The sequence below is a fragment of the Aspergillus bombycis genome, assembly GCF_001792695.1.
Source record: "Aspergillus bombycis strain NRRL26010 chromosome Unknown contig00004, whole genome shotgun sequence".
NCBI classification, from domain to species: domain Eukaryota; kingdom Fungi; phylum Ascomycota; class Eurotiomycetes; order Eurotiales; family Aspergillaceae; genus Aspergillus; species Aspergillus bombycis.
The window spans coordinates 17,181-43,556 of NW_019170006.1; the positions used below are offsets into that span (position 1 = coordinate 17,181).

Below are 26,376 nucleotides of genomic sequence, written 5' to 3' on the forward strand. Positions count from 1 at the left end.
CCTATACAGTCTTGAGGTCAGGCTGTATGGATTGTTCACAGTATGGTCCAGGACGCAAGTTGTCCAGAACAGTAGCGTTGATACAAAAGGCGGTGAGGATCTGCCGGCATTTTGCCATCTGTCCACAGGGTTGTGGATGCTTATTGGTTGTTACGGCCAGGCACCGTGTAGCGTCGAGGTGAAACAATAGTCTAGTTCATAATAAGTGGTTATACTAGCTAAATTATAAATCAAACAGGCTGCCCCCCAAAGTGGCTCGGAATTTCAACAAAGCAGAATGTCGTCAGAATCATCAGTGAACATGCGACCTGCCCGGGTCTCAATTCTAATCAATCACAGCATACAATCATCGCCCGGACACAGAATCAATCATATGCAGAACATCTGTATCAAAACACTTCCAGAATAAAACACAATACAGCACGGGTATGCGCCGCAACACCGCTCCATGGTTATTTGAGGTACAAAGTCGAGAGTTTTTGCGAGGGGGATAGATTAGCGTCCGTAGCCGCTCACACTGGAGCCCATGCCCCATTCCGACGGCGGGGCGTATTCCGAGTTCGGTGCGTAGTGTTGCCCATGTGCACCGCCGTAGCTGGTGGCGGTGTTGACCGTGTTGTAGTCATGAAGGACGCTTCCTCCGGCGTTGGAAGCCGTGGGGTCGTAGGCGCCGTGCATCGCGGTGCGTCCGTTCGGGTTTCCGAATTCATCTGCCTCGCTCTGGTGCAGGAGGGCGTAGTCCTCATCGCGGTCGGAACGGACGGAAGAGCCCATTCCGCCGGCTCGTCCAGACCGGAAATCATCCTCTTCCTCGAAATCATGGGCGGGGTTCGACGAGAAGGCGGCCTGGCTCTGCGCCGCGAAAGTAGGGTCGGACACAGCATCTGGCAGGGTTCCGGTCCGGCGGAAGTGCATCACGTTTCGGAAGGACATAAAAGCGGTCGCAATGAACAGCAAACTGTAGACATCTTAGGTTAGCAACACCCCAAGCTTGTTCACCTCGGAATCTGAGACGTACAAGACGACCACCCCCATGATGCAAGTAGCCGTGCTGATGTTGCATTTGCTGGCACTGCCATACTTCCAGTTGTCGCATCCAGTCTTCTTGTCAGTGTCTTTGTCCTTGTCCTCCTGCTTGCTGTCCTTGCCCTCGGACTTTCCCTGCGCGACATAGCTGGCAACGCAAACCCACGCAGTAAACCATAGCACGGCATACAGGCAGTCGACCGTCGCAAAGGCATAGACATTTCCGAAACGGCGTGCGCGCGGCCACATAGGCACTGCGACGAGATAGATAAGACCGGGGATGCTGAACCAGCACTATCAAAATGCTGTCAGTATGACGTGTCGTCAGCTCGCGTGGAACAGAGTTGATAAGCATACCAAAGCCCAGAACCAGGCTGATCGACCATCGATACCGTCACCTTTGGTGAACACGGCAATGGTACAAGCCCATGCTAAGAAGATGATGAATCCTTGAACTCCATGGATGATGTTTTTCGTCCGCCCAGGATTGATCGAGGGTCGTGCTAGTTTCATGATCGCGGAATGTGAGGGGATACGAAGGGTGGTGCCTGACAAAGAAGAGGGCTTCCTTCACGAGGAAACCAGCTCAGAGATCGTTGACGGGATGAAGCTTGTATAGTTTCTCTGAAACTGACCGCAGGCCGTAGAATGCAAGTTGGAATATAATGGTTGGATAAAAAAAAGAAAAAAACGAAAAAACGGGACCGGGTCGTTAACAGCGTTAGAAAGTGGTGGAATGCAATTGTTTATGCGAAGGCTGTAAAACGGACGACGAGGGCAATCAACGGGGCAACCCGATCGATGCCGCGCGGACGCTAAAATTCACGGATGGAGACTCGGAGGCTTTGCCAACACAGCCGATGTGGAAAAGTGGCTTGCAACTGTCCCAACTGCTGAATGATTCAAATGGTCTCATACAACTACAACCTGATATTGAGCGAACAATATTAGAAGAATGAACGAAATGTCGCTCGATGCAAGGCACATCATCAACCTTGAAATGCTGAGGAAGTCATGCTTTTACCGTACATCCATACGCGGTATGGTAAACCGACCTTACCATTTCCAGTCTAGTGGCCCTAATGGCCACAGAAATAGAAGCAGAGGTGCATTAAATTATGAACACTATTGAACCCAATCGCTTGTCATGTTATTACAACCCAGAAAGAATACCTTTGTCATTAACTCAGAACTAGAACTGGACGGTGGGCCTGGACTGGAAAGATACGTCATTGACCTACGCAGTATATCCGTCTTTAGTTGGGCACCATTGAGGGTCCTAATGCTTTTGAATTGTCTAGGCAACTATTAAGAAAGCCACCCAATTGAGCTCCGTGTACTCCGTATGGTTCTTGGCGTCGAGTTCTCCGTATCTCATTTTCATTATGTAGTGGCAGTGCACGGCAGTCCCGTCACAGCCCCAGAGAATATCCACCCCGTAGAAGGCAGCCATATAAATCTAGACTGTTGGATATGTAATAACAATGCGATTTGGGATCGCCAAGGCATATACGAAGTATATCACCACCAATTTGAACTAGTGTGATTGTGATATATGGAGGAACTCTGGAGATGGAAAAGCAACCGCAACCCCGCAAAGTCAACAAATATAGCAATTTCCACCACCATACGGAATACTAATAAACTCTCTTAACTTAGGATTATCCTTCTCTAGAGTGTACTGCGCTGTATAAACGCCTAGAACTAATTGAGCTCGAACGTATGGAGTATTACTATCTCAATCGACCATAACACGAGGTGTAAACAGCTCAATAGAATTACAGCCTCGCCTGTACGGGATGAGGCTGGCGTCGCGATTCGCACCCAGGGTGTGTTGATCAATCACACGAGGCTAGCGCTGAGATGAAATATTTCCTCATTATTATTCTTCGTGTCTACCATTAGCACACCTGGGCTTCACTGAGCAGCAAACCGAAAATGCTGGGTAAACTGCGCGAAAAGCTTTGCTGTGGTTGCAAAGAAGGAAGCGATGATACCGAAGAAAATTCCCGCCCTGCCGATTTGTCTCAAAAGGGTAAGGATAGGGTTGTGTCCGTAGGTGGTCATTCTTGTGAGGCCGCGAAGAAAGTGAGTGTCGACCGACCGGCCAATGACGCGAAGCATGTAAATGAGGAATCAACCGAAAGATACTCGAAGACTCAAAACCCCGATCAGCGAGACGAAGTCAAGTGCCTGGGAGATCCTGAGCACGATGGGGTCGGCGCCGACGTGTCTCCTATTAGCAGGCAACATTCAAGGAGAGGCAGTCGGGAAAAGGACAGAAAAGAGGACCCAGAGAGTGGACCAGGGCCCTTGGATGAACAGGACAATGGCCACAAACAAGACAAAGCTGAGATCCCTAAATGCCCTGTGTCTGAGACGACGCCTGCAGATGACGAAGCGATCGATAGAAGCGATAAACCCGGTAATGCAGACCTTTGGCAGAGGGCCTTTGACGAACTGAATGCGGCTTTAAAGAGACAGCTGCATGAAGATGAAGCTAAGTCCCCGGAAAATACAATTAAAGAGGTCATCGATAAAACGAGAGAGAACTTCGAAGAATATCAAAATGGAGGACTGAAGTTCAAGAAGCACAATGGAGAAGAAGTCAATGTTCGCGATGTGGCTAAAAAGATTCTTAACTCGGCTATTCATTATTCGGAGATTATCAAAGGGATAGCAGCATTTGACCCTACTAACCATGGTAAGTAGTTATAAATGCATCTTAAAGGGACGCATATTGATTAATATCCAGCTTCAAGCGCGTGGACAATCGTCTCGCTTGGATTGATGGTAAGAAGGCTTGCTTTGGTTTGCCACTATATCAAGCTCAACTTTAATTAGATGGCCAAGAACTCTGTGGATCAAAGAGAAGCTGCTTTCAAATCATCTGAATTCCTTGCTGATATACTGACCCGATACCTTATACTCGACAAGCATTGTCGCAACAAGGAGCTAGCAAGCTCTGATGGGCTCGATAATGCCATTGTGCAAGTATACAAAGCCATTCTCGAATACACAGCAGAGGTGAAAAAGCGACAGAAAGCAAGCGCTTTGAGTATGTGCCCGGAGTTACTTCTCCTGGTAGTCATTTATACTAATAAGCGGTAGATCGCATAGGGAACAGTATCTTTCCAGTTTCCGACACAGAATTGAACTATCTCCAGTCTGCTGTGAAGGATCAGGACAATAAAGTCAGCGATTGGAGCCAAATCAACAATTACATCTGTGAGCTATGCAGCCGGGCCTCTCCATTCCCCTGGCTAATACTTCAAAGGCCAAAGTACCAAAGGGGACGAAATACTCGCCAGCATTGAGAAGGTCTATCAGAATACCGAGACAATCAAGGTCAAAGTCAATTGTACGATCCACCATTATCTTACCCAAGCATCTAAACTGATTATTTCAGTGGACGAACGAGATAGAATTCTTCGGTGGTTGTCCGACATACAGTATTCTCATACTCAGAATGATCACCAAAGGGTTCGAACACACAAAACTGGCGATTGGCTTTTGAGATCAGATGAATATAGAGAATGCAAGGCTACACCAGGCAAATTTCTGTGGCTATATGGACCTGGTAAGAACCAATTCATCGGTCCCGATAATAGTCTCTCACTGAATAAGCACAGCTGGCTGCGGAAAATCGATTCTTTGGTATGTAGCCCACGATAGCAAAGACCAACAACTAATTAATCCAGCTCGACCATCATTCGAGATATTGCAGAAGATCACCGCAACGGGTTATCCTACTGGTACTTTCAATTCTCTCGTAACGAAACACAAAACGTGAAAAACATGACTAGAAGCATTATTCGACAACTGGCACCTGAAGACCTTCCAAGATCACTTGTCAGTCTATGGAAAGAATATGATCGTCAGAATCGTGACCCAGACCAAGAAGAGTTCTTAACGGTCCTCGATGATGTTATTAACAGTCATACGAAAGATCATCTATTTCTTATTTTTGACGCACTCGATGAATGCCCTGATAACGAGGTTCATGAGAGAAATTTACTGTTTCAGGTTCTGAAAGGTCTCATTGACAAGCACGGGAAAAAGCTCCATCTTCTGGCAACAAGTCGATTTGAAGAAAATATTCGTTGCCGTCTAGAGGGTAGTTTGAAAATAGATCTTGAGGACCGAATGAATGATGATGTCGAGGCTTTTGTCCGCGATGTACTCGATCATGGAAAGCTGAGCAGATGGAAAAAAGAAAAGGGGGTCCATGATCAAATTTTGGCAAAGCTATTGGACACAAAGGAACCAAGGTATTGTCATGCAGTCTTTTATTTTCAGCAAAATATGCTGCTAACATCTTCCCTTTGCCAGACGTTTTCGGTGGGCTGACCTACAAATCAAACGGCTCGAAAAATGCAAAAAAAGGAATCAAATCACGAAATCACTTGAAACGATTCCAAAAACCCTGGAAGAAACATACCAAAGAATCCTTCAAGACATTCCTGAAGATGAAAAAGAGGATGCGCGCTCAATACTCACATGGCTTAGTTTCTCTCTTGTACCACTCGAACTAGAGACAGTTGCAGCAGTGGTGGGCTTTCCACATCCTGAGAGTGTTGTTGAAACTTGCACTACCTATTTGGTGACTGTTAGCCCATCAAATGGTACTATCAAACTCGCCCATTTTTCAGTAAAGGAATTCTTGGTTGTCTCAGTTCCTAAGGATTGGTATCAGTTAACTATAATTGGTGGTCATATGGACATAGCTAATCGTGCCCTTGACGACCTGCTTGACCAAACCAAGCCTCTGACCGAAGAGTCTGCACATGGTCTGCCGCTATTGACGTATGCCGCCAAGTATTGGGGCAGCCATCTTTCAGAGCTTAGTGACCCTGATGCCAAATTACTGGAGCTGGAGGAAAAGATATACCGCCTGTTTGAAGAGCACGCAGTCTACTTGAACTGGCAGTGTGTGGCTCAAGATAACTTTGAGATGAGTTTCTGGAATATATCCGATGACGTTATTGAGCAGCCCATCTGGTTGGCCTGTGAGATGGGAATACAGAGTGTTGTCGCAAGGCTCCTCTCACAGGGGGCTAACCCTTGTCCAGAACCACGTTACCCAGGACTCGCAAACATATTTCAAATGACTGCTTCGCGTGGTCATGCTGCTATCGTAAAGCAGCTGTTGGAGAACTTCGAGATTTCAGTGGAATTAGCTTCGGGTATTGTGGAGTCTATTGATCTCGATAAGGCCTCGGAAGAAGAAGTTGACGTCCTTCTGAACATGCTTTTGGGCGCTGAAGTCTTATATGACAAGCCTGCAGATGGATGTGTTCTTTTGAATGAAGATTTTGTTGCAGCCGCAGCGGCGAACCGGGTGTCAGGCCATCGGCTCATGTGTCTTCTTTTGGATAGGCAAGACAACCTCGAGGTTCCTGTTACCGAGAGAGTTCTCGAAGAAGTGGCACTCAATCCCAGGTGCGGTGAAAAAATAATGCGAATACTTTTGGACAGGAGACAAAAAGACATCCAAATCACTGAAGACCTAATGGAATGGATAGCTGACATGTCTGATTTTACTCCTGGTATATCGACTCTGGTTCTTCAATATTTGGGCGCCACGGTTCCTTTGAATCAAAACATCATCGAATCCTTTGTGCGAAGGGCACCAGGGGAGGTGGTGGAATTGCTTTTACAGATCCGCGGTGATGAAATTCAAATCACAGAAGAGTTATTAGTAGCAGCAGCAACTCGTTACCACGATGATACAGTTTTTCCCTGGCTATGGAAAAGAGTGCCTGATACTAGATTTACCACGAGAAGTTTGCAGCGGATCGCATCTGAGTGCCATGGCTTGGAATGGATGGAATTAATCCTAGCGGAATATCCTCAAGGATATTTTCTTGCACAGAAAACAATCCACGGGGTAGCAAAGTCTCGACATGGCCTTCCCCTGATGCGAATGCTTTTAGACAAACGAAAGGCCGGACTGGTTGGTTTTGATGTTTCAGAGGCAACGATGATGGCAGCTACTGAAAACGGGGACTGCTCACGAGAGATGATGGAACTGATCATCAACGCGAACTCGGAAATTTTAATCAACGAGCAGATTTTATGCTCGACAGTAGTTTGGGGAAGACTATCTGCCTTGGATTATTTGCTTGAACTTGATACAAATCTGCAGATCACAGAGCAAGTATTGATATCAGCAGCAGGCACTTGTGAGAACAGCGAAAAAATTCTTGAATTAATTTTCAACAAATTCCCAGATGCTCCAGTGACAGACCGTGTCTTTGAGGCAGCTGGGGGGTCCCTTGAGGAGATCTTGTCAGTCTGGCTGAAACGAGGTCGTCATGTACAGGATTTCCAAGTGATCGGGAGGCTTCTGGAGCAGGATATCTTGAGCTTACAGGTACTGGCGAAACTGCTCAAGGACGGACTAGTTGAAATTGATGACAATCTGGTGGATGCAATGGGGATCCAGGATGCTCTGATTGTGGCCCTTCACGGGCGCCATGCGATGGAAAAGCTGTTGGATTTACGAGGAAAAGATATCACGGTCACTGAAGAGGTTATATTGGAGGCTATGGATGATTTCTACGTGGATGATAAAGCCTTCAAAATGTTGACCGATCGGTTGGGACCAGCAGTACTCCTTACAGAGAATATTTTGGAAACGGCCTTCCTGAACGGTCAATCTAGACTCTTGGATTTCTTGCTGAAGGAACGAGATTGGAATTTCCAAAAGGTTTGGGATGCGATTTGGCGAAATGACGAACTCTCAATCCCGTGGATTGTGAGAGGTGCGAAGACTCTTCTGAAATATGGAGAATTTGATGTTTCACAGACCCTGCTGGAGTTCCTTCCACTAAAATCTTCCCCCAGAGATGCGGACTTTATTGACTTGGCCAATTTTTGTGCCGGACGCGACATATCGGCACCTGCTACTGAAATGCTCTCAGCGGAAGTATTTAAACAAAGTGATAAGTGGAGCATCGGGGAATTTATCAATCGACTGGGTTCGGCGGTACCGATGACAGAGAAGGTTTGGGATGCGCTTTGGCGAGGACCTTGCTCTTTTAAGGACAAAGTGAGAATTTCAAATATTCTTCTGCAAAATGGAGATTTCGATATTTCACAAACTCTACTAAAGTTTCTTCCACTTCAAGAAGAACAAGGGGGCTTTAGCGGTGAGGAAATTGATGAGTTGGTTGACCTGTGCATTGGGCAAGACATATCAACTCCTGCTACCAAAATGCTCTCAGAGATACTATTTGAAAATGGCGCAGCGCATACCATCAAAAGATTCATCTACCACAGACCCACGTTCCAACTCACGGATGACCTTATTCGGCGGGCAGAATGGAATAAACGGGCATACAAGACGGTTTTGATGCCTTTACTCGAAAAGAGCCGCGGATCAGAATATCAAGGTTGCTGAAATCACGGCAGGAGCAGAAGAAGCCTAGCTCACGGTGATTCTGAACTGTTGATCAATACCAAGTCTGTCTACCAAGTTGAATTGGTTTTAGTTCAAGCATAGCTATTGGAATGAGTCTATTATGTATGTCATATCGAACTAGGAACAAAGCAATATAAGCCTTCTTATACTAGAGTGTGCCAGCACTGACTTCCATGGAAAGGTTAAACTAACCTCAACCTTAATAGATAGGCAAGGTTATGCAAATAGCTAATAACAAAGGGGGTTATAAGGCTATCGGGCATATTTACTTACAGAGAGCAGGTGATATAATGTATTCCCCGTTTTTCTAGGAACAGTATGGGCGTGTCATCAAGGCTGGACCAGTCGTCCAGCAAGAAGTGGGATATAACACTGCTCCGCCTCGTCCTCCTGCATTTTCCTTTTTCTTTCTCCTCTTTTTCTACTTCTTCATTGTTATCTCCTGCTATGCTCCCATGGTCCATGGACTTCTAGATTCTCCCTGTAAAAGGTATCATGGTGCGCTTTGTTGGGAAAGTCTTGGTGGATTGGAGCAGGTGAGAGGGTGACGTTCCTCAACAATTGGAGACCGCATTCAACTGCAGGAGATCCTTTGACTGTTCTGTTCTGTTCTGTTCTTTTTTTCATTTTTTATTTTTTTTTAAATCTATCTCTCCATAACTTCCTCGAGGTAGACCAACGAAACAATCGTAACGAACTTAAGGTAATTGGTACAACTATAGCCAGTCGGCTAATCCACATGCCACTCATGTCAGATGAAAGTCGTTCGAGTATCATCAAGGCGATGAAGTTATATAGTTGGGACGAATGCAAGTGCTACTCAAATCTCGAACGGTATCCGTACCCCTTTCTAACTTTGACATCTTAATTCTCCACCCATTCCTCCATCTGGTCGTCCGAATCAGGCGCCACCTACTAGTCGTCTGAAATCCCCAACAAGGCAAAAGAACACATTCTCTAGGTTCGATAGGCTTTTACCAAGAATTTACATCATCAATACGAGGAGTGAGGCTTTGCTCCCTGTGCACGGAGTAAACGGTCCATCTGATTTAAAACTGGAGCTCATCTAGACTGATAAGAGGTTTGCTCCACTTGGACTTCCCCGGGAGTGTTTTCAAAATCAAACGCATAAAAGATGGCAGCGAGGAGCCTTGTCAGCCAAGGCTGTGCGATGTCATATAGATAAACACATTAAAATTCGTCAAGCTATTGTCTCGTTAGTACTATAGTGGAGGTATATCTTGAATGAGGTCAGACGTACCACGGACGAGGTGTCAGCCAGTTTCCGGGTAAGGTACTTGCCGGACTGGCTGATACCTGTCTTCGCTGCCTCCCTTGATGCATTGCTAGACTTGGTGATTGCTGCAGTCACGGCAGGCGCAGGGCTCACAGGAACGAAATCCAGAAGCCTGGCTTCTTCTTCTGCGGTCGATCTTAGATGTCCCAAGAGCTCATTTTGCTTCTACGGCAGGTTAACGATGAAAGACGACTAGAAGTGATATTCTTACCTCATTGACAGTTTTCTTCACATCTGCAAGTGTGCTTTGGGTGTAGTCATTGACTTCCTTGTTTCTCTTGTCTACGATCTAAAGACTCATGTCAGCGGCATCCTTTCAGCCCTTGGTTCAACTCCAGCCCATCCAAAAGCGGGAGAAGCAAAACTGGGATGAACGAGTGTGCTTACCTTCTGTACCTCGTCGGGGCTTCCGGCATTATACTCTGTCTGCAATAAATTGACCATATCGAGCCCCTTCATGATAAACTTGTCATGGACGTTAGTGTACAGGTCGGCAATTTCATGGAACAATTCAAAGTAAGCCTTCAGATTGAGTGCAGCGGAGAAAATGGCCTGGTTCAGCAATAGTTCTGGTCAGTAGTCATTGGAAACGCTTGGGTGGGGGACATTAATATTCTGACCTGTTGCTGGTAATCTGCAAAGGAGATGTTGGCAATAGAAGATGCCTTATCTACCCTGTATCCCTTTTGATTTCGGAGATGAAGTCCTTGACCATTTTTGCCTCGACAAACGCGACAAGAGTCTTGATGGCGGTGAAAAAGGACCTCAGCTTCGTGATCTGGGTCTTGAGTTGGGACAAAATATCCATAGCTTTGATGAGGACTTTTTTGATTTCGGTCTAAACGCGGCACGTGAATTAGCAAGCAGATAGGTTTAGGGAAAAGAAAGAGAATGAGAATGGTAGAGAAGAGCAGAGATGGGGAAGAGATGAATGAAAGAGAGGCAGCTATACCAAGTCTATTTTGGTGACATCCAGCCCTGCGATCTCGGCGTGCAGATCAGCAAGCTTCAACTGCACATCCACTAACTTGTTGCTGGACTCTTTATAGTTGGCGGTCACTGTCTCCAGAACATGTGAGGTTTTTTCTAGCTTGGTCGTGGCAGCGTCGATGATCTGCTGCCGGAAGGCACCTCTTTGATCGGTGGGCGAACTGGTTGCCTCGGAGGGTTTAATGGATGGAGCCTGAGAAAACAAAAAAATGGTCCGTTAGGCAGGCTGAAGACAAAGAATGGGGAGACGAGGAAAAAGTACCAACGAAGGCGTGCTGAGATGCTTCGAATCAGTGTCCAGTTCGTGTGCTTTGGCGGCGCTCGCTCGCATGGTGCGCTGCCACTCCTGGACTGTCGTGGACTTTGCGTCTGGAAGCGACGAACCATTGATAGCTTTGTTATCCGTGATGGCCTTGCTGAGTGCGGTAGTGACCTAAATGCGTGCGAGATTCGGTTATATCAGCTCTGGGGTTCGCCGGCCACCCTGCCCGAGGATAGAGAGGAGAAAAAAGAGAGTGAAGGAGCTCACCGTCTTGACGTCCTGGAAGACCTTTTGGAGGTCCACCGAGGGCGGATCTGATGACGGTTTGAAGTCGGTTTCCGCCGTGCTCATCATGTCCACCATGACGTCCAAGCCTTTTTTCTGCTTTTCGGAGTCCTGGGACTGAAGGAGATCCCAGTCGACGCCTTTATCCTTGCCACCAGTCACAAAGGACACTATGGTGGTAATATAGACAGAGACATGACCGATGATGTTGTATGCAGGGTCTTGGGGATAGGGTGGTAGGGCGTTGGGAACTGGCGAAGGGGCGCTCTTGGCTGCAGGGACGTTAGAATGGTCTGCTTTGCCATCTCCCACCGAGCCCCCCTTGGCACCGCCGTTATCGCCCTTGAAAATATTCACGGCATCATTGATCTTGGCCGTCGTGCTGTACTTTTCAATGAGGGCAGGCACGGCCTTGTCAATGGCGCTCGTGAGCGAGTGACCCAGCTCGCTGACGAGCTGCTGGCCAACCAGCTCCCACCCTGAAGGAAACTGGTCTACCGCCTGTTTATAGGCTTTGGTAGCCGTGTCCAACGTTTTACTGAGTTCATCCACGGTCTTTTGTGCGGTGGCTTCGGCTTTTTCACTGCCGGTCAATTTGGCCTTGGCCGCGGCCAGGTGAGACTGGTTGGCGGCCAGCTTTTCACTGGCATCGTGGGATGTTTGGACGACGCAGAGGTGGAGTTCACACACCACATCCAGCCAGTGCTGGAAAGCAGCCTCCATCTCCTCTGCGCTCTGTTCACACTCGTGGGCGTCGTCAGATAGATCGCGGATCGCTGGCATCAGTTCCCTCTGAGCCCGAGACGCATCCCCCAGAATCTGGACGATTGTTCTGACCTGCAAACGGTGAGCTGGCAAACCACACGGAATAGCGTCATTTATTGATTAGGGAGATCCAACTATACCTTGTCTTTGATATCCCCGCTGTAAAGCGAGATGGTGTCGAAGCTGCCTCGTGCCGTCACAAAGGCCTTGCTCCCCATATCGGCGCAGTGCACTAGACAAGCATTCAACGCCGTATTCGAGCCGAAGTTTCTGTGTCAGACCAGGCTGAAGTCAACTACTACAGACGAAAGACTAAGCAGGCTCATGGATCACTCACGGCAGAAACTTAAAGCCACCCTCTTTGGGAATAATGGTGATCCGAGTAGCATCGGGGATGGTGGCGGCGACAAACAGGTTGCCCATCAACGAAATGGCAACGGGGGCGGCCGAGAGAATATCACCCCAGCTGAAGCTGGGCTGGAACAGTGACCTGGCCTTGACATGCTTGACAAACTTGTCGACGGAGGTCTGGCGGACTTTCTGCAGCTCTGCAATCTTTTGGAGGGCCTTCTCTTGCTCCTCAGGGGAAAGTGCATCAGCTGTGGGGTGTGCCATAGTGGTCGTTTCTTCAAGGAAGAGATTGTTAAGAAGATAGTGAGGAATGCGGATTGAGCAGGATGGTTGTCTTCTTACATATATAGTCGCCATCCATTGTGGTACTCCACACATGCATATGACACCACTATACATTGGGAAAGAGCATGGCCGTGCGAATATCTGCTACGTAAACCAGCTTGTAACAATACAGATCCACAAATGCTATTCTGTTCCACATTCAGCTTGGGACATCCAGGATCACTGATCATCATGGCCCATAGCCCATGGTAATCCGCAGTCATGCGGAGACATCACTGTGCTGGCTGAGAGTTGTGGAGTGAGAGATTCAGTCAAACTGGCCTCGCCCGTGCCCGAAGCCCATACTTCGAGATATGATACAGCAATATGACATACCAGATGCTTGCCAGCCTGCGAACAGCGAAGTTGATCGACAGGCGTTGCAGGGTGGGGGTTCAATATGATGGAGAAACGAACGAATTAATCGTCATATCAACTGTTTCTATGTGACAGCTGAAATCATTGGGTTGCATTACTTGTGTCTCGACCAACCGGTTCAGATGAGGCGCCCAGTTAGTGAAGTTCTCTTGAGACGTCCATCTCTACCACAATGGCTGAGAGCTGAGGCAGTTCAGCTCGTGCGACATTAGGCGCTAGATGGATCTACACACTCTGCAAGCAATGCCTTATGAGGAAGGATCGCTGATTGTGTCGATTCGATTGGCTATGGGCTCTGATTCGGGCCTGATGTGTCATGCTGCAGATGGCAGCGGAGACGCTTTTCTGGCTGGTGGGGCCGAGTATAGTAGCATTGTTACTTCGGATCTGCACGATGTCACCTCTAACACCCTTGTACTTTTTTTGTCGTGGAATGCGATGAAGTGTCATGCATGGTCACTGCAGCACAGTCCTCTTAGCAGGCCCCGCCAGCCACTGGTGGAGTGCCATCGTCTTGAAGGCAACTGAATATCCAAGAACTACTGATCTGCCGTGTTTAGAGAAAAACACCGTAGTTTGCGAACGGGAAAATGCCCCTTAATCTCAAGTTAAATGTTGAGAATTAAATTCATCCGTGGTTTTAAGGGGTGTTGTCGTCTCCTTTCTCCTAGGTAGGGCCAGGACAACCAGGATACTCAATTTCTATCATTTCACCCACGGTTCTCCATTTCTCTACGTCTTTTATCTACAAGAAAGAATTACTGGCAGCAATATGGCCGACAACTATCAGGACCGTACCATGAAGTTAGAGAACCAGTTTACTATTTTGTACACCAGGTTTAATCATCTCCACTTAACGCAAAGCCAGAACCAGAACACGCTTCAAGGACATCTTTTCCTCACAACGCAAGCCGCATTTGCAGCTACAGAGTCTCTTGCCCGTCTCATAGATGGGAATTTCGTTCCCAGCGAACGTCCGGCGGAGATGCCGTCAACGCTCAGTAAGCTGGAATCGACCTGGAAAGAGACCAAGGCTGTCGCTGAGAAGTGTCATGACGGCATTTCATCGTTCTCTGTCGAGGTATGTTACGTGTTGTCTGGAGTCATGACAATTGGCCGCTGGAAGGGCCTAGATGGATCTTGATGTGTGTTCTTCTATTCAGGTTACTCAGTTTCACGATGCCGAGTTGCGCAACTGGCAAACGGATATGCAGACGCTGCAGACCGAGTTGCAGAAGCACCTCGAAGGTACCGAGAAGGCTCTGAAGACAGAAGTGAAAACTCTTGAAACTCTGCGAGCGAAGCATGCCGCTGCTACCAGCTCCCTTACCGTCCTTGAAACGAAATTGTACGAGGCAAAGCACAAGTACGATGAAGCTGACAAAGTAAGCCTCACAAAAGCTTAGACACTTTGACTGCATTCATTATATTTACATTGGCTGACTCCTAGTGTCCATTCTAGTGGACCTGGCTATGGCCTCCAGCACGAGCTTACCTGGAGATACTCAAGCCTATCATTGAGGCGGTAACAAACGACGTTTCAGGCGCCCAACGTGCTATCAAGTTGGCAACTGACCAAATCAATGATTCAGAGGCTCAGATTCGACACCAACAACCGCGTGTTGACCGTCTCAGACGTCTCAATGAGGATCACACCCGCTTACTATCCCGAGGATCAACTCTGGCTAACCACTGCAACATGATCCGGGATGAAGTGGAGCAGATGGAGAAGGAGATCGTGCGCAACAAAACTGATAGTTTGCATGCGTGGAACGACGCTTCCATCTGCCTTAACCGCGCCAAAAGGGCCAAGTTTGCCCTGTCCAAAGCGGACTATGCCACCTGCATTCTGAATATCATCGCACATTCCCTTAACGAACACAGCTTCAAAAACACTTTGGTTGAGATTGTCAAGATGCTAGCTGATAAGGATGATAAGGATGGTAGCGTGCACGCTATTAAGACGGCGGAGCACCCTGAAGGCCTGCTTGAATATGTACAGAAGGAGCTGCAAAAGGATTACAAGCCTCCCTCGCTTGCGGTTGCGAAATTGAAGCTGGCACACTCCGTGTCCGGTATGCTTTTGCCCGGCGGCGGTGAGCTCTCCCCGGAGGACAGAAGGAAGTTGGGAGGTATTTTGAATATGTGTAAACCTGATGGCCTCCCAACATGGATGCATTTCACAGTTTAGAGATTAGAGAATCAAGCGAAGCCGAGAGATCACTTTGAGCGGGATAAGGATACCACTCTACTCCGTGACATTGAATACCTGCTCAGACTCAGATTACAGAGGCCAGCCACCATCCTGGGCTGCCTCCCTACGTAGGTAATGTACATATAAGACGAAGAATGATGGAGGGGCGGCCTACGGGGCTGGCTGCATTAGTATACGTATTTTTAACGTTGTGTCACTTGGGTCAAATGATGTAATTCTCGAGGGGCTCAAGTTTGCATAACTAACATGGTTAAATTATCTATAAGATTATAAAATTTGGTTGATTTGTTGCTAGATGTACCACCTGCACCCCAATCCATATCATCTATCCCAAGGCTCACCCAATCCGGGCCAGGTTCTTCGAAACCACAACACTCCACTCATACGGGACGCTGCTTCCCCCCAGGCACCGAACTGAAATATTCCATAAACTCTGTACTCCTTCAGCATGGTGGAGAGCGTATCGTCACCCTCTTCAAAGGAGGTCTCCACATCTCACACCTGTAAGCTGCCTTATGCTTCGCCGCCTACCATGGCCATAACTTTGCCCCCCCCTCTCCTGGGGGGCTTTCATGTTTGGCTAGATGTGGTCGATGTGATCATGATCCGGGGGTTAGTCATTTAGTGCAAGTATCCATTGGTTCGGAGATGGAAGCAGCCTATGATGAGGCGGGTGATTGCAGACTGTTTGCTGGGTTGGCTGTCGATGCATGCAACAAGATCGTCGAGTCGGACGGTAGTCGTCTGGTAGTAGACGACTGTGCGAGGGACCATCTTGGGCTGCATAATGTTCGTCGTTAAGAGCTAATGGGGGATCAATATGGCTCCAGCGCATTTCATTGTGAATACCAAGGGCTGAGAATAGAAGCTAACCCCCTCAACACGTCAGACAGCGGGGCGGAATCCACCATAGTTGAGAAGATCGCTCAGCTGAACTAGAAGACCAATGATCGACACTATAAGATTCTTCGTACGCCTGTCAACCCGTCGAGTATCTCTTTTGCCTCACTTTCAAAGGACAGTGAAGCTGAAAACGGGCGACGAATGGGACTAACTGCAGAATGTGGCCTAAGGAGATACTAGTATTGCATTCTGGTCCTGAGAATTTGAGAGCCAGCCACTATAAGGACTAAACCGATCGCATGCATGTTGACTGTGGGTCATGTAGGATAGATGCCCCTTATAACGTGTCATATCCAGTTGTTCAGCGCGCCATGGCCACGCGGGGTTCATGGAGGTGAATGTCCATTTAGCGTATGCAAAATGATCTTCAGTTCTTGGCGCATTTTTACAGTTTTTGTGCGCTATTTTCAAACGCTTATAACTAAACCAATTCTTTATTAAATTGAATTCTGATTAAAGTTTTATCATCAGCAATATGCAAAGTAGAAAGACTTTTGTGTTAAATAAACTAAATATAGTTAAAAAATCTCGATTAAATAGAGAGATATATAGTATAATATAAAGCTCATACTTCTGAATTATTAATTTTCCTTTATACTATAGACTCTTTAACTTACTCTCTTTTATATATTTTATTATAAAGACAAAAGAATGAAGAGTGGTTGAGTTATAAGTATTTGAACATAGCGAGTTTTTAAAGATAGCGCTCAAAAATTGTAAAAATGCGCCAAGAACTGAAGATCATTTTACATACACGAAATCTCGTTTCAAACAAAGGGGAAAGTGCAAAATCAAGGCAATATAATACCATTCTTACATACCTGGCTACTGGACTGACTATCTATAAAAGTTAATATCAAAATGTAACATAATAGAATTTGATTTCTAATAGCGGTAAAAATCACCCTAATGTGTTTTTTCATTAATTTAAGCCGCCTGTGAAGGCAACTAGATAGTTGCCTCATATTTTACTAGCGAGAAGTATCCATCATCCATGGCATGATACGAGCTGAAGGTGGGTTTCCATAGGATACTACAGACTGCATTGATAGAAAGTTTGATATTTGATATTACACATTGCCCAATGATCGCATCGCTGGAGCTCATGAGAAAATCCCTGGTTTCCTACCCGGGGGGTAGATGGGCACAATGGTAGATTTCAGGTGCATGTAAATCATAAACTCAATATTCAGCTTCGCACCTCTGCTTGACTAAAGTCGGGTGATATATTGGGCATAAGTGCATGCTGGAATCAATTACTATAGAGTTTTATCATATAGACTAGTGTTGCAAGGGTCTGGTCTGTATGCGCACAGGCTATCACATAGTAAATCCAATCAATCTAGGAGGTGGGGTGTCAATGATGTATGCATTAGCAATCGAAATGGACATGCCTATTTGTTTGAAAGCCGAGAATGCAGAGAGGGGAAGCCAGCAGCCTTTTCTGGTCTGCGAATACTCATGGCGATTGTATATAAGGCTGCCAGATGGCAGACCAAGTAACCCCGAACTCCTTTCTTTTCATCATTCTCACCACACACTCTTCTTCACACCGTCCAAGCCATGGCATCTAACATCGATAACCTTCGACGCAAGGCACAGGAGTGTTGGGAGGAAGCCTTCAACGACGGCCCATATTCCAACTTTCTTCAGGGAGAATATCTTGTCAACAAGTCTGGCGAGCCATGGGGGAACATTCTCAAGGACAAAAATCTTCTTAAAAAAAAGATCAAGATAGATGACCTGACCAAGGACCAGTCCACCTCCTTCATCCGGACCTGGTGGGCGGCCGGTCGTTGCACCTCCTTCGCTACGCGGATTGTGCGACAACTGCAGGAATACAGCTCCGCATCATTTGATTTCAAGTTCTACGATCTCAGCGGGCATCGTGTGGCTCGATGCATGAAAACAGGGATCCTCATCGACTCGAGTTCGGAAATTGGTGTTCTCGTCCTGAATGACGGCGACGACTGGACGACAATACCGGGCGACGAAAGGAACCGTCAGTGGAAATGGCGTGCTGGAATGTCCAAGTTTGATGGTGGACAAGGACATGACCCCGTATGCAATCTCTCTCTCCATAACTTGGGGGCTTCGCTCGCGCTTGGAAACTCATGGCCTTTTAGAAGAAGTCAGGAAATGCCCTCTCGGTCCAGCAGAGCATGTCACAATGTTTAATTGAAATCAGCGAGAAATTCGAACCTCTCTGCTTGTTCAGGTATAGCACTCTACCGAATGTGCCTGTCTACATCCGCTGCTCCCTCTTTTGACTTTTTCTTTCTTTTTTCCCCCTCGGTCGTGTTTCCTATGGTTTGTTTGAAACCATATCCATATAAACCACACCTATAGAGCCACCTCACAACTAATTAAATCTCACTCTAGATCCTTCGTACAAGGCCGTGCACAGTTCCATGGCATGATCAAATGGGTACCCAGCAAGAAACAATTAGTTTTGATCAAGCAGTTAGGCGGCAAAGACAACATCACGATTCAATTCGACAAAACTGGCTCTGCAGCCACTGAGGCTGAGTGTCGTGGTGCCGTTGCAAATTTCATAACTCAGCATGGAGGTCCAAAAGGCGAAAAGCAATGGAAGTTTGGACAGCAAGAGCATAGGGCAATGGATATCCATGAAAAGATCTGGTCTGCTGCAATCCAGGCATGGGGGTACCCTCATAGGTAGATTCAAGATGATACCTGGCGCAGTACCAGGAGTTACCAGAGGAGTGATGGCAAGTCCAAGTTACACAGAAGCCATGTTTGGGTTTTTTGGGTTAGGTATCAGTGAAGAACAATAAATGGAAACATGTTCACATCATACGAATGCACATACGCACATGTTTGTATTTCCAGCATTTCCCTTACAACAAAGCTGTTGGATAAAGCGAGTTTTCGGCTTTTATGATCATAGATAAAGAAAAGCCTCTATACAACCTGACCGAGAATACGTATTCTGATTATGCTCATGTCTTACACGGCTCGGAGCGATTGCTTTTCAAGTGTCTCTTGTATACCACCCTCTTCAGTATCACCACTCGGGTCAAGCTCAACTCGATCAAGTCTATATTCTCTTTCCTCGGCAATGACGTGTGAAGAAACTCTTGTTATAACTCAGAATACCGTAAGAAATTCATTACATATACACAGACATCGAATCTATGTCCAATGCTTACTTAAAGCTGAGCATTTCGGCAGCATTCCGACTGAACCACCCGCGATGCGTCGTTCTGGTTGGAGGGTACGTCCAGCGATGGATTGGCCGTGAAAAAGTCCGATGGGCGGATCATGACCTGGAAGGTTTCAACGGGCGCGTCATCGTTAGTATTTTAATCAAACTGAAAAGCAGCTAAGCTTAGATAACTGGCCAATCCTCCACTCGGGGGTTGAGTGTAATGCCAAGGCTGTTGTTCTATACCACAATATCGGTATCGACAACCAAGTCTCCTCGTTTGACGGTGTCAGAGATACCCTCGATCTTCTGCTGACGTTGCAGTGTGTAATAACCGCCAGTGTAAAGTTTACTATCACAGTACTGTGTTATCCAGACATGGTGCTGGCCGAATTACAGTTGACAGACCTATACTGAATCGGGATCGGTAAACAATAGCTATATCGGGAGAGAAGTAAACTTATAGGTAATACTGTGGCTACTGATAACGTTTGTTCTGTGAGAATTCATGATTTTAATGACTTAATTGAGCTCGACCGTATACTTTACTTTTTGTAGTAATTCAACCGTCCCACCCACGTACACAGAGTATTGTTGGAAGCACGGCAACATGACTACCATGCATTATGGTCTACATTGAAATAGTTGAATAGCATACCGATAAAACCGGAAGTTCATCCAAGTAAATTCCATTTTTCGTATCATAATCTCAGTTCGTTAAGGTGTTCGTTCATTTTATGCGTTCATGACAACGTGCAATAGTGAATAATTCCTGAAGATGACATCCAGTGCTCTCTATAATATCCTGCAAGGTTCTGATGCCCATATCCCAGAGATATTCAGATATCTAAAGGTGAATCCTATGACAAATATTTGAAAAAATAAATAAAACCTAAAAGAAAGAAAAAGTAAAGGTGTGGGAAAGGCACAAATGGTCGAAGTGGGCACTCCTACAGTCTCTTGACATCTTTCCTGCCCAACACCAATTCCAACTCTTTCAGTGGTTGATAGATATGTGCATTCCACCACCATGGCAGCGGATCAAGGACCGAGAAACGAGGGTCCTTCCAGAACAGTAAGAGATCGCTTGCCTGGCCGACGAAATGGTCGAGTTGTTGGGCAACTGGGTAAAGAGAGGGAAGAACTCTCCGGACATCACATTGTTTAAGCGTATCATAGAAGCTGAATTGATGCCGTGAGACCGCTGATATGCTTGCTCTAGCCTGCATCCGTTTTCTGTCTATGTCCGCGGATGTATCGTCCGGTTGTGACGAGAGAACCCCCAAGTATCCATCAATTAACGAAGGTGACGGTTCTTGCAGAAGATGCTTGACAGCGTTCGTGCCTTGAGTGCAGCCAGCAATATGCGTTACATAGCGCACATTGTTAGCATCGAATTCTTCGTCGACCATTAACCGCAGGCATAGATGGCCAGTCATCCGATGGCCTCCTTTCAATGCGAAACGGTCCATGAGTCGGTGAATTGCCCATGCAAGTCCCTTGTCCAGCCGCGAATGGCCCCAGGGTTGGTTGTCGGCTGGCCGAATTTTAATGGCCTTAACCCGTCCTCCAACAAGCAGTAATTCAGCGAAAAACTCCCCCAGCCGAGCCTGTTGCTGCAGAACCCAGGGCCGATCTTTGGAGATTTGGATCTCGCTGACTTCCGTATAAGTCATGCTGAGGGTCCTCTTCGGTAAAATGACGACTTTGTTGTCGCTCACGGCAACATCTGGCCGGCGCATATGGTAGACCTTGCTCGGCGACCGATGCAAGATCTTGTGGACCGAGTCGCGCGACTGCACTTGGTAGTTTTCTACCACGGGTAACTCCTTTTCGACGAGATACTGCGTGAAGGATTCGGTGTCGCTAAAGCGATGGACCAGTTCCGTGTCCAGGTGGATGCATTTACACGCAGTTCGACTTTCAATTACCTGCTTGGCCATTGCGTCTTCCAGAACGCTCGCCCGTGACGAACACGGAATCCAGATATCGGCTTTCTCCCTCTGGATGATGTCGAGCAGGCGGGACACATAGTGCGACCTTGGGATGCGATAGAAAGTCGCTAGGGCTTTCGACATGCCTCCGCCCGATGCGAACGGGAGCTCTGTGATGTCGGCGCCCACGACCCGATGGCCGTGATAGTACAGACATCGCGCCAAGGCCAGCCCGTAAGGGGTGTCAATGCCGGAGATGAGGATGGTTTTCGGGTAGAATTGGACATCACGTCGCGCGGCCTGGCGACGATGAACTGGACTCGACTGCGAGAGGAAGACAGAAAAATGACCGAGAAGGCACGTGGCAAACAGGATGGTGTTATCCAGCGGCAAAAGGATGATGGAGATGGCGATTCGCAGTAACAGGGCGAGAATCTGGAGTTGGAATAGCCCTCGAACGGACTGGAGCGTTCTTTGCCTTGGGAACGAGTCAAAGGCTCGTCTCACAGTGGGGATGGACATGAGGTTGAATTCGTGATCTCTGTCTGCATCGAGTTGTCAAGAAATCAATCGGTGGTGGGCATCTTCTCAGATGTTCATGTTCATCGACGGGCCCCTCCGGAATGCTGCCAGGCGACCACGTCAGCGTGCATTTCGCCGGATGCGTGTCGCGGCTGGAACGGTCGTATTGTGTGGTCAATCCAGGTGGCTGGGCTGAAAACCTGAATCTTTTCATTTCTTTTTCTTTTTTTTTTTCTCTTCCACCAAGAATCACATGTTAACTAGCTGTCATTGAGTCCCACCTTGGGACAAAACTTTATCCACAATCAGCTTGGGAGTTCGCATGAACGAGTCAAGTCATTCATGTAGCCCTACACGAATGTATGTACATACTCACACAATGCAATACAATTCACCTCGCTACTCGATAATATAGTAGCAAGATTGCATATACAGCTACTACTCGCCAGCTTCTGTACAAATACAAAGCAGCAGACAGTCATAGATAAATAAAGAAACAGAAACAAAAAGAACGGAGAAAACCCCCAGTGATCGGCATTCAGCCTCAACACGAACCAATGCACCTGAAGAAGATCGGCGATTTATCCCCACTAGGTGTTCAGCACAGACACTTTCCCCCTCCCGAGTGGCCTATCTCAGAAGATAATTAATAACTAAGGGATTCGGACATTTCCAACGTAGTACCCCATACATGAACGGGGGAATGGTGGCCATGGATATAATCGATGGTCTGATCTGATAAAGTTCTAGGTCAAAAGTATTGCAACACTCGAATTTTGATAAAGAATTTACAATTTTTAAATCCAATTTATTTCACTATTATAAATCGTATACAGGCCGATACTTTATATAGAGAGAGAAATATATAATAAATTATATATATGCTTCTTCTATAGAAGAAAATTGGAGATACGATATATATATTAAATTTCAATTTTGTATGGGGTTCTTATCCAAAATAAAAATATAGAAGTTTTATATAATATAATAATTTATAAAGCAATAACTATAGAATATAAGAAAAAGCCTTATAAATAAAAGATATTCTTTGACAAATTTCAAGTTATATAAAAAATAATAGAAAAATATATTATATTATATCTTTGTTGAGATATAGTAGCTTAAACATACCAAGTTTTGGTGTGTTTTGGGCTTTGTTGCAATGCTTTTGACCTGGTATTTTTAAGAGGTGTGAATGGAGTGGACTTCTTCTAGTATAACTGTCTAACTGTGAATGACACAAGGTCGTGTTTGGTATAATATTTTGAGTAGTGAATAAAATCGAAGCTTCACTACCTCAGAGTACAATTGATATTCGAATGGCCTAGCTCTTCAATGTAAACCCACCAGCTGAAGTATCAAGTTGGAAGTTCCCGGAGCCTGAACGACAAAAGTCTATGCTGGAACGGTATTTTTTTGCATGGCATTGCATTCCTCGGACAACGGAAACACATAACAAGCATGCTTTGAGGTGGGACAACGAAAAAGAGAATGAACTACCATTGTTTGACAGAAATCTGTGGGAAACGTTCTTCGAATCCGATTGAAGAATCTTCAACTGCCTCCATGTTGTGAGCGTCTGGAGGCTGAGTTCAGGCAACCATGTGATCGCTGCACGATGCGAACCATTTTATATGTAGATTATAGATGAATGATCAAGAGTTAACTTGTGTCAGTAAACAATCCTTCGGTCAAGATCTATACAAGTCTCTGATTTAGCAGGGACGGGGTGTCTTCACCGTTAGTTAAATAGACCTCCATTAACCCGTACAGTTTAGTACCACTCAGCCAAGATACCCTTTTCACACATGTACTGTCGTTTTCTATCTAGAATCTGTCTATGACGTGATGTTGCACTGTACTATCTTCATTTATTTTTAAGAGGCCAATTCTGTGTCAATCAGACTATCGATTTTTATACAGACTGCCTCCATAATGCTTTAAGATAGTACATTGGCTATGCTAAGTGCATTATTATATATTGTTTAAATGACGGTTGATATATATAGTACAAGTAGTGTGCACTATACATATATCGATTATTATAAAAGTAGAGCCTACAGGATTGGCTTCTGTATTCGCTTCTATGAAGCTAGATCCCGTTTCAGATACTTGCTATAGTGCTACTACTGAGCTGTATATTCATGCAGATAGCAGACAATCTAATTGATGCTTACCGAGAATATAATCCATCAACTACTTCGATCTAATACATAGATAGATAGAGGTAACTCTACAGTAATATAATCTAACTATTCGTGCAGATTGAAGTAGATCGGCAAGATAGCGGACATTTGATCTTTGGAGCGGTAACCCACATTGATCCATCTCTATAATCCACTTCTTAAGAGTTTCTTCTTTAGTATCTGAACACTTCCCTAGATTTGCAGCCTTTTCAAACCGAGGAAGAATTCCATTGAGGCGGTCTGAAAGCGTTTTTCGAGGGACATCAAATACTTTTGCACATGCGGATTTCATGTTAAACGGGCCATTAGCTAGTTTCATTCGCTCATCCTTTGAAACTGATATAGTACTCATTGTAGTGATGGCAAAAACTTGAAGTTTGATAAAATCGTTGACTTCGAAAGACACGCTTTTACCGCCGCGGTGGCTCGTCGTCCGATTACGTTAGGGGAAGTGGCTGAGAAAGGCATAAATGGACTTTACAAGAAGAACTGGTTTTGCGGAGAGCCCGACGTGATGCTACTCCTTGAAGTGCATGTTTCAAGGAACCTAAAGGACAAATTCAGATAGCATTTGTAGGGCACTCACTGCTAACGTGATGCTGGATCGGCTAAAATTAGGGGCGCCATGTGCTCTCACTTTTTGATCAGAGTACGGAGTAGATCGACCGCATGAGACTGAGGAGCCATGCGATGAGTTGCTTGTTGTGGAGGATGATTTACGTAACTTGAGCTGTTAAGTAGACAAATGCTGGCGCCTAGAGTGGCGGCGATGAAGATACTGTCAGGAACCGAGCAACCTGCTCGTGTTTACGCCGGAGGGGGCGGTGTTATGTGGACCATCCTAACCAATTGTTGCCCGTCCGGGCTTGGCGAAGGGAGTATATAATAATATATAATATATAATTATTGCTACTCGTCTGCTCTCCCGTTCAAATATATTATAATTTTTCCAACTGGATACTCAAGCCGTTCGAAGAGAATTGTGATCAGCCTGCTGAACATGTGAATATATTATTATAATAATAAAACTTGGGCATAAAAGGCCGCCCCCAGCCCCGGCAAGGTGAGTGTTCTCAGCAGCATCTCATGAGATTCCAATTGCCCGATTCAATACTTTCTTCTTTGCAATTTGTCTTCCCCAAGCCAATCAAATTTCAATTCTACGTTACCAACAATGCTTGCTTTGCTTTTGCAGCTTTTCTGTGGAGTTACTGCCACCATGGCCGCGGATAGCGAGTTCTTCATGCCCGACGAAGGGCTGACCCATGAGAGAACGATAATGGCCTGGCCGGGGAACAACAATCCCAATTACCAGGAGGCCGACAGCCTGGAGCGCATGAAGGCCGAGCTGTCCGCCATCGCGAAGGCCGTCTCCGACTTTGAGCCGGTGACTCTGCTGGTCAGTTGCGAGCAAGTCTCTGACGCGAGGCGCAGATTGGACGGGCGTGGAAAGTATGACATTGATATTAAGGCCATAGGAGCAAACGACTTAGAGCCCTGGATGCGTGATGTGGCGCCGACGTTCGTGTTTGGCCAGGAGACAAACTCAACTCTCTACGGGGCTGATTTCAACTTCAATGGTTGGGGAGAACGGTACCCGTCAGCCAGCAATGCTCACTTGGCCGGATACTTCCTCAGCGATACCCGCATCCCCCGCGTAGAAACCTCGATCGTTATCGAAGGGGGTTCCCTGGAAATTGATGGCGAAGGAACCCTGTTGGCGACGGAAAGCTCAGTTCTCAACCCAAATCGGAACCCAGGCATGACGCGCGAGGCGGCCGAGGAGGAGCTTCATCGGGTTTTGGGTGTCGACAAAGTGATTTGGGTACCTGGTGTGAAAAATGAGGATGTGACTGATGCTCATATCGATGCCCTAGCTCGCTTCACTGCGCCTGGAAAAGTTGTGCTGAGCCGTCCTAGTCCGGATGATCAAGTATGGACGGCGGTTTATCATGATACCAAGCGTATTTTGTCTAAGGCTGTTGATGCCAAAGGGCGAGCATTCGAAATCACCGAGTTGCCTGAGGCGGATGCCAATGATATCGATTCCTCTGAAACAGAAATGGTACTGGGCTATGTCAACTACTTGCTTGTCAATGGTGGGGTCATCGCTCCACGATTTGGGAGCCGCAAGACAGATACCAAGGCGAAGGAGATACTCCAGAGTCTCTTCCCAGAACGAGAGATTGTCCAAGTCTATCTTAATGAGATCGCGATCAATGGAGGGGGAATACACTGTATGACGCAACAGATCCCTGCAGCAAAGCCATAGGGAGTTTGAGGCACTAAGCTACCGATTTATTCACCCATATATTCGAAAGGGATCATTGAGAATATGGAAAT

At 46.4% G+C, this 26,376-nt stretch overlaps 5 protein-coding genes across 5 annotated transcripts; 3 read left to right on the forward strand and 2 right to left on the reverse strand.

Annotated features, from left to right (window-relative positions):
• Positions 1-495: 495 nt before the first annotated feature.
• On the reverse strand, positions 496-1,572 carry ABOM_001041 (uncharacterized protein; the record flags this gene model as incomplete). The annotated part of the gene is made up of 3 exons (XM_022528171.1): positions 496-958; positions 1,019-1,320; positions 1,384-1,572. Coding segments are annotated over 3 exons (954 nt in total), but the record flags the coding sequence as incomplete, so codon positions are not given.
• Positions 1,573-2,964: 1,392 nt separating this feature from the next.
• ABOM_001042 (uncharacterized protein) lies at positions 2,965-8,431 on the forward strand (the record flags this gene model as incomplete). The annotated part of the gene is made up of 9 exons (XM_022528172.1): positions 2,965-3,730; positions 3,782-3,819; positions 3,871-4,084; positions 4,138-4,254; positions 4,304-4,387; positions 4,436-4,606; positions 4,659-4,683; positions 4,728-5,297; positions 5,359-8,431. The coding sequence occupies 9 exons, from the start codon at positions 2,965-2,967 to the stop codon at positions 8,429-8,431; spliced, it is 5,058 nt and encodes a 1,685-aa protein (XP_022393965.1).
• A 9,354-nt stretch (positions 8,432-17,785) lies between these two features.
• Positions 17,786-18,905, forward strand: ABOM_001043 (uncharacterized protein; the record flags this gene model as incomplete). Its single annotated transcript, XM_022528173.1, has 3 exons — positions 17,786-18,283; positions 18,349-18,440; positions 18,605-18,905. The coding sequence occupies 3 exons, from the start codon at positions 17,786-17,788 to the stop codon at positions 18,903-18,905; spliced, it is 891 nt and encodes a 296-aa protein (XP_022393966.1).
• Positions 18,906-20,341: 1,436 nt separating this feature from the next.
• Positions 20,342-21,847, reverse strand: ABOM_001044 (uncharacterized protein; the record flags this gene model as incomplete). The annotated part of the gene is made up of 1 exon (XM_022528174.1): positions 20,342-21,847. The coding sequence occupies one exon, from the start codon at positions 21,845-21,847 to the stop codon at positions 20,342-20,344; it is 1,506 nt and encodes a 501-aa protein (XP_022393967.1).
• Positions 21,848-25,252: 3,405 nt separating this feature from the next.
• Positions 25,253-26,305, forward strand: ABOM_001045 (agmatine deiminase family protein; the record flags this gene model as incomplete). Its single annotated transcript, XM_022528175.1, has 1 exon — positions 25,253-26,305. One exon carries the CDS (start codon positions 25,253-25,255, stop codon positions 26,303-26,305), a length of 1,053 nt encoding a protein of 350 aa, XP_022393962.1.
• Positions 26,306-26,376: the final 71 nt, after the last annotated feature.